We start from the raw sequence: 8,880 nt of genomic DNA on the forward strand, positions 1-8,880 counted from the left end.
TCATTCTCTATCACACACACACACACACACACACACACACACACACACACATTCTTTCGTTGCGTGTCTCCATCACAAACATGCACGCACAAAGACACACACACTAATGTAATTGTATGTCCGTGGCTCCAGCAGAGTGTGAGTATAAATATTTGATGGGAACAGTGAGGGTGCTGGTTGGGTGCTGGTGGACCAGCTGCCTCCCTTTCAGTCGCCGAGCCCAGAGAGCTGGCATGAACACCAGCCGCTACCGCCGCTAATCCCTGCTTTGGATCAATAAGGACCAGGCAAAGCTGCACGCACGCATGCACACTCACGCACGCACGTACACACACACACACAAGGTCTTTGTCAGAGCGGATCAAATGGAGACCAGGAGGGGGTTATCAGCCTCTACAATCATTATTGATCACAGAGAGCACTCAAACCCCCCCCACCCCTCCCTCTCTCTGTCTCTCTGTCTCTCTCTCTCTCTCTCTCTCCACATCAGTGCTGCTCTCTAACCTAACCTGGTCCTTCTTTATTCTCTCCCCCTCTCTTTTTATATCTCTCGTTTCATCCGATGTCCCTATCTCTTTTTTATAATTTTTTGTTTCTGGATTGTTCTCCCATTTTCCCCACAATTGTACTTGGCCAATGCCCCCTGCTGTCCCGGACATTGCTCCACCCCCTCTGCCGATCTGGGGAGAGCCGTAGACTAGCACAGGCTCCCTCTGATACATGTGCAGTCGCCAGCCTCTTCTTCTGACCCGACAGCGAGGAGTGTCACCGGCAGGACCTGGCGCGTGGGAGGATGACGCTATTCCCCCAGTTCCCCTCCCCCCTTCCCCAACAGGCATCCCAACCGACCAGAGGAGGCGCTAATGCAACAACCAGGACTCATACCCCACCGGCTTCCCACCCGCAGACACGGCCAATTGTGTCTGTAGGAACGTCTGACCAAGCAGGAAGTACTACCGCTGCCGGGAATTGGAACCCGGGTCTCTGCGGTGGTAGGCGAGTGCTTCCATCTGAAGTTCCTCGCATGGTGATTTTTGGATGGAGAACCCCCAGCCTCTTTGTAAGGACAGTGAACTCACTAAACCACACAAAACCCAAACAAAACTGTCTACTTTAGTTTTATAGAAGACACCTTGGCCACAGAAGTTGTCTTCAGAACTTGGCTGCCTGGCCGACTCTGCTTATCCTTGATTAATAATGGATTAGGCATTTTCGGTGTGGAAGAGGGATATTAAAAAGACGAAAGAGAGAAGGCCACACACTCCTCCTGTCTGTCTCTCTCCTCTTTCTTCTGTGTCTCTTTCTTTCATCCTCTCTCAATATCTCTGAAAGCTTCTTCAACTCAAATCCCATCCATTATGAATCAAAGGTAAGCATGCAGGCTTGAGGCCGGCTTTCACAGTTGTTGTCCGTGCAGCCGTCACTCCATCTTCTCACACATCTTAGGCTTTCCACAAGTGTGACAGTCGATAACCTCGAGTGCTACGAGTGGGTTTTTGCACAGGGCTTCTCAAAATTCAGAAGCCCTGGGGCCGGTTGCACCAAGTGGTCTTAACTATGCCTGGTCGTAACTCCTACGTCGGTCTTAGTTAAGACCAGTCTTTAGAGTGGATTTACGCCTGGTGCACCAACAGGGCTTACGTCTGGTCTTAACTACGCTGGTCGTAGCAATGCGCGTCCATGTGAATTGCCGGGGAATGTGCCCCGATTGGCCCAAAAATGGGCCTCGCGCCGTCACCCACTACTGTATGTGCGTCACTACACCCTCCCTCCTCCCACCCCCCTCCTCCTGTGGAAGCCCCGGGGGGGAAATGGCGGCGATTAGTGCCAAGCAGTCTGAATGAAATTGAATGTAACGTTCCCAATTCTATGTATTAAATTCTAAAAAACGACCCTCAACATTTGGGAAGGCTAAGCCACACAACTAGTTCGTTATAATCTAACGTCATACTTCGATGGCGACGTTACGACGATGAGGACGGTAAGGACTCAATTACAGCAGGTCTCCGCTGATAGACACGGAGATCTCTGTTACAGGCAGGCACCCTTACCCTTAGACCCTTACGCCTCCTGCTGAGCAGGCGTAAGAGTTACGTCTGGGCGTAGTGAAAAGAAGACTTAAGCCCTCTTGGTGCAACCGGCGTAGCTGTTAGGTCGTAAAGTTACGACCGGCGTAGCTTAAGACCAGTCGTAAGACCACTTGGTGCAACTGGCCCCTGGTTCACACCACAGGCATCTCTGAAGCAGAGCTTGGAGCAGGAGCCTTGCCGTTCACACCAGGAGCACTCCCTTTTCCTCAGCGCCTCGCTCGGCGCTGCCCTCCCCCCCCCCCGCTCACAACTTGCATTGACTTCATGCCCGGCAGCTCGGGTGCAGCGCGCTGCACGCTTGAAAAGTCGAAGAGAAGCAGAAACTATCGCTGCAGCGTGGCTTTGGCGTGGCGTGGTGTGATTGGTCTCGCCTGTTAACAAGGACTCTGAAATGAAACTGCCTCCGCGCTGCGTTGCTTCAGCGTGGCTTCAGCGTATGGTGTGTTGGGGCTGTAAGGCTACAGGCTGTAAGGCTACAGGCTGTAAGGGTACAGGCTGTAAGGGTACAGGCAGCAACACTTTGGAAATAAACGTCTTCATATAGAAGCAATCTGCTACATTTTCATGTAAATGCATGTCTGTTTGCAACTGTCTCTCCATTATGGACCCATAGTCTACAGCCAGGCCACAACATAAAACAGGACATGGAGAGCAGAGGTTTGAATGTCACCCAGTACAACAGTGATGCTGGACCTGGGCCAGCATAAACACAGGCTTTGGCTCTGGAAGAACCTTAGTGGCCAAAATGGACTAGAGACTAAATCAACTAGAATGGTGCACGCCTTCGCCAAGGCCAATACCACAGTCTGCTATGATATATGCTGCCCCACACACACACACACACACACACACACACACACACACACACACACACACACACACCCCTACACACACGCACGCACGCACGCACACACACACACACACACACACACCCCTACACACACGCACGCACGCACGCACGCACGCACACACACACACACAAACACAGCTCATTTGAACTGAATCAGATGGGATCGATCCGTGCCAAAATGTAATGAGTTCTTCCATTGACGTTTTTCTGTAATCCCGCTAACAAACAGACAAATGGACAAATGGACAAACGGGATTGAAAACATAAAGTCCTTAGTGGAGGCAACTAACTAAACCCTAACCAACTGAAGTCAACCCAAAGACAATACTAAACCCAAGTCCCTAACAAACAAGAAAGAATGATTAACTGAAGGAAAAAAGGCCAGTTAATCCCTACTGCCTCTCGTAGGAAGGAAAAGTGTGCCAATTACAATGAAGCCTAGTAGCTGAGCATAGGCAGATGAGCATTAGTGAGCTAAGGGCATAGGCCGAAGCTAAGAGTAAGGTGTAGTTACACAATATCAAAGGTGTGAAAAAATTATCATCAGACCCTTCATCATTCACTATACAATACATACACATAATATATACACATCTCTCAAACACTTTCACACCATTTTAAACTCTGTGCACCATTTGATCTCACATGGCCAACCACACGAATCCTAATCTATCACGAACTGTCCTCATGTGCTACCATGTCAGCCATGTAACTGTCTCATCACACATTTAATCTCTGCACCACAGCTTACTGTACTGTACCATGCCTCTCTATCAGCCTAACTTATCTATTCTGATGTCAGCTGTCAAGTTTATTTGTGTAGCCCTAACTCACAAGCATATCTCAGAGGGCTTCACAGAACATACGTCTAGCTAAATCTAGCTGACACAACAGTAGCAATTACAGTAGTAGTAATAATAACACATTGAACAACATATCATAATATGATTGTTCAATGTGTTGTGTAATTGCTGTACTTCATTGTACTTAATCAGCTGTAATTACTACTGTAATCTAAATGTGAAACTTGTAACATCATATGATATTATGATAGAGAAAAGGGGAGAGAAGAGGAGAAAAGGGGGGTGGAATGTGGGGGAGGAGAGAACAGCTGTCTGTGCATCATAGCACCACATAAAATACACATGAAATAAATCATTATTTAATATGATTGATGGTCTCACGAGACGAAGAGGTGTAACAAGCATCCAAGAGTGTGTGACCTCTACTTCCCTCTCTGTCCATCCTCCCATGCAGATCGGCTCCTTCTTCATGATCAACCTGTGCCTGGTGGTCATCGCCACCCAGTTCTCGGAGACCAAGCAGCGTGAGCACCAGCTGATGCAGGAGCAGAGGGCGCGCTGCCTGTCCTCCTCCACGCTGGCCAGCGAGCCGGGCGACTGCTACGAGGAGCTGTTCCAGCTGCTCTGCCACATGCTGCGCAGGGCCAGGCGGCGCACCGTGGCCCTGCTCTACACGCTGCGGGGGAAGCCGCGCGGCTTCGCCCGCGAGGGCAGAGGCGCAGGGGGAGGGGAGCGCGCCGAAGGGAAGGCCAACGGGCAGGGAGCACGGGAGCGGAGAGGGGTGAGGCACGGTAAGGATGGAGTGATGGTGTGTGAGTTTGTGAGTCTGGGGGGGCTCTGTGACTCTTGTGCCTGAGCTATGCTTCCTCGCTCAACGCTTTTGAAACCGTTGCTCCACAGATAATGATGTCTTTAGCGTCAGAAAAAAGTGTCTCGGGAACTACCTGGAGAACGTTGTTATGTCGCAGACACCATGATATTTTGTCACGCAATGAGCTTGGCTAGAGAGAGAGTTCCGTCAGTGTAGTGGTGTCTGACAGCCGGGTGAGCAGCAGCAGCTTCCTCCCCGGGGGAAAACAGCCAGGGCTCAGTGTGGGTGAGAGGTCTCGAAAGAGGAGGGAGCCGTCCGTCGTCTGTCAAAACCGATGCCTGGAGATACGGACACCAGGGCCTGTGGTTATTTTTGTGCATTTAGGATTGGGACAATCACATAATGGGGAGCGCTCCCCTCTACCATAAACCATGGCTAATTTTACTGTCTTTCAGAGGCTGTAGCGGGCTCATTTTTAAAGGTAGAGCGAAGTTACTGATATCATATGAAACTAGAAGACCGCATGAATCCATTGCTACCAAGCGTGACATCCAAAATTAGATTCAATCTCTGTGAGGGGAAAAACGGCCATGGCCAGATTCAAAGGCGTCCCTTGACCTCTCACCTCAATACAGTATATCTGAATGATAATGGGTTCTATGGGTACCCACAAGTCTCCTTTTACAGACATGCCCACGCTAAAAAAAACAAAAAAAAAACACAGTTTTTTGCATGCATTATAAATTTAACAAATTTACCACGAGAGGAAGGGGGTTGTGGCCACATTTACCACTGGTACAGGGTTGTGGCACGAGGCGAAGCCGAGTGCTATAAACCCTGTACCAGTGGTAAATGTGGCCACAACCCCCTTCCTCGAGTGGTAAATTTGTTTTCTACAACAGCTACCAAATAATATAAAAAATACACAATTGTAACATCCAATTCATTTATTTACAATCATTACTGGTTTCAGAATACATTTATCCTTCCGCCACAGAATATAGTTCCATACACAAGATCAATGATTGCACTAAACATTTAGTTGCCTTTGAGCCAAAAAACAACTAACCTATTCCTTAACAGGATTCACAGTTATTGATACATTGCCTGTAAAAGTACAGTTATTTAAACAGTTATCTAAAGCAGCCCGTTTTGGTGGTGGTGTGTTGATATCTGGTGACGGCAGAGGGTGTTTGTTTGTTTGACAGTCCCAGGTTCGGGGTCCGGGCGCTAGTCCGACCTCCCGCTAGTCCGACCTCCCGCTAGTCCGAACTCGTGACAACTCAAGCTCAGCCAGTTCTCTCTCCCCAATTTTACCATGTCGTTCTTTGTTCACTTCACCTTCATCTTCATCTAACCACTGCTCAAAACTCAATCCACCCAGTAAATCAAACGTTACTACGAAATCGGACATTTCCTTGTTAGAGATCGGACATTTCCTTGTTAGAGATTTGTAGACTGACAGGCTAACAGTGGGCGGAGTCAGCACAGGCGTTCTTCATTCATCAGGGAGCGGAGTGATACTGCGGTTGGAGTCGAACTGTAGATTGTTGGCCTATTTACCACTGTTGCTAGCTAATCAGAATCCAGTATTCACTCATGCTGTTGTAGAAGTGTTATTTTTGCCTATTTCTATTTCTGCATACTAGGGGACCCTAAACAATACGGGAATTGCAGAAATTGGGTATGACTGGAAAGCTGAGACTCTTGTGAATTCAATTAGCCCAATTGTATTCATGTGTGATCTATGGTATGGGGATGGCCGTCATCCTATTATAAAAGGCCTCACTCATATCCTATCCTATAAAAGGGAGCATGTGGGCAATGTTTCTCTGTTTAAATGTTTGTGCCGGCCACAGCTATGCCGCTTTACCTGTGATCGGGCTGAAACTTTCAGGGGGTGTAAAGAGCACCCTGACCTGACCTAATGGAGTCAGATTTTGTAATTAGGGCAGATGGGCAGATTAATTGCCCTAATTGCCCTATTGCCCTAAGGCTGAGGCTATTGTTCAGTGATGATGTCATCAGTGATGATGCCATCAGCGATGTCATCAGTCTGAGGCTATATAAGTGATGGGAGTATACTGTAAGTAGGTAGAATCGGGGAGGAACCAGACGGAGACGATGGCTTCTGCCCCTGGGCTGGGCAGGTGACCTGACGGAGCCAGATCTTTTAATTAGGTGATTGCCCCCTAATGATATGATGTAATCAGTGATGTCATCTGTGATGATGTCATCAGTGATGTCCTCCTTCCTGGCTGAGGCTATACGTTCAGTGATGATGTCATCAATGATGCCATCTGTGATGATGTCATCAGTGATGTCATAGAGCAGGCGAGTCCGTGTAGGCGACGCACAGTGGTCATCAGTGATGTCATAAGACCAAGTGAGCCCGCACAGCGGTCGAGCTGCGTATGCAAGCTGCAGGGCCTGCTCGGCGAGCTGCAGGGCCTTCTCGGCGAGCTGCAAGGCGGGCGATAGCGATCGCCCGCCTAGGAATCATGCCTAGTACTCTAAACATTCAACATTTGAATAGATGCCTAATCAAAACATTACAGATTTGTGACTAGAAAACCTTGACACACAGTTCTGAGCTGCACCTCAAATTAACCTTCAGGTTCCCAGCTTTCAGATGTGTGCCACTTCTATGTGGCACATATACTGTTGACCTGCGATCTTACCCTACATCAGCCATTCCCCTCTAAAAAAAAAAAAAAAAATGGTGTCTGGTAGGGAGGGGTGGAGTAGAAGATGTTAAATTAATTGACTTGACTTGACTTAACTTGATGATATGGCGGGATAATGACCCTGCAAACTAAGTGAAGTAGTGCAAAAAGCATGTGAACTAAAGTGCTCCACTATTGTGGTACTCAAAAATAATTTAGCAAGTTTGGCAGGTCTGCATGTGCCCCTTTTTAACATTGAGCACCTGCCCCTCTGCGCAGCTCTGGATTTAGCAATCAGGCGCAGTCCATTTTTTTAACCACACTCTCGCATTAGTGCCACAACCTGTCAGTCATTCCATTTTTACCCCTAGTCCCGCCCTCAAAACAGCAGCTGGGACTGCAAAGTGGCACAGACTATTATGTCGTATGCGAAGCGCAGCGATAATATTTGAGCCTGGGGATAGACTAGACACGGGAGGTGGTGGAGATGCTATTGAAGAGAATACTGAGATCTTGATGGATGAGAAGAGGAGCGGCTTCTGGTGATCTCAGACCTGGGTGTCAAAGTGATGAACTGGAGGTGAATGGGGTGGAGGAGGGCCGCTACGAATTGCACTGAAATGACAGCTGACAGGCAGCACAGAGGAGAACAGCCTTTAAAATAGACACCTAAGGTGTGATTGGCTGATAGGAAGATGAGGCTACTGTCTAGCTCTGATTGGTCTAACAAAAGCACTATGATAATAAGCTGATATGAACAGGAGATGGGAAAGAGAGAGGGAGAGAGAGGGGAATGCATGAATGCATGGTGAAGATAGTCTTCCTTGTTGAACTTAGGCTAAGCTTAATTATAGCTGTGACACTGAGTTAAAGATCATTTAAACACTATTTTATGGGTTGAGTGTGTTTTTCTATATATTAATTATGCAGGGAATGTTGACTGTGCATGGATACTGTCGTCAGCACCAGCCTGCTTCACATTCATACAGTTACACATTCATACCTGGGAGCTATAACCACAGTCTTCTACTGTCGGCTACTGGGAGCTGCCCAGTGGGGACACCGTGAAGTGCCTTGCTCAAAGGCATCTCGTCAGTGGTTTATATATTACATTATTTATTATGTAATGATACAAACATAAATCAAGCCAATGCCTCTTTCACACTAGCCTGGTTCCAGACTCATAAATTGCATCCTGACACTTTTCACATGTTGTTGAGGGATTCAGAGAGTCTGGTGTTGCTCTAGTCAACGGCTTGTTGAGCCCAATCATCAACGTCTTTGTGGGCAGGACTGAAGTTTGAACCGTCCGTGCAACAGTTTTTCACGGGTATTTTAGCAGCATAGATGTGTTGAACTCAATACCTGGCTAGCTTAACCAATAAGAACATATATTTTTGTCAAAATTGACCCGATATTCATGGTGAGGTGAGATGCTTAGTGGCTAACTGGGAAGCAATCTCAAGCTGAAATGGCTGTTCAGGTTAGTACGGTATTACATACTGTATCTCAAAACTAAAAGTATCAAATGCAGCTGACAAAGATGTAACTTATTTGTAACTATTGAACTGTGAAAATGGTATTGAGGTGTACGGTATGATAGATTAAACACCCTCCATTCGTTCCCGTCCAGATGCTCCTTGCCCCCACCACAGCAAAC

General features: G+C 47.7%; 1 protein-coding gene across 1 annotated transcript in view; it reads left to right on the forward strand.

Moving 5' to 3' along the window:
• LOC310775829 (voltage-dependent T-type calcium channel subunit alpha-1I-like) overlaps positions 1 to 8,880 on the forward strand; it is a gene marked incomplete at its 3' end in the record, with an annotated part of 351,343 nt that overhangs the window by 201,604 nt on the left and 140,859 nt on the right. The window contains exons 8-9 of the mRNA XM_083635957.1: positions 4,198 to 4,534; positions 8,854 to 8,880. The exon at positions 8,854 to 8,880 is cut by the window's right edge and continues 254 nt beyond it. Coding sequence (XP_083492083.1) covers positions 4,198 to 4,534; positions 8,854 to 8,880 — 364 coding nt within the window. The remainder of the gene's footprint in view (positions 1 to 4,197; positions 4,535 to 8,853) is intronic.

The sequence above is a fragment of the Poromitra crassiceps genome, assembly GCF_964638095.1.
Source record: "Poromitra crassiceps genome assembly, chromosome: 4".
Classification (NCBI taxonomy): Eukaryota; Metazoa; Chordata; class Actinopteri; order Beryciformes; family Melamphaidae; genus Poromitra; species Poromitra crassiceps.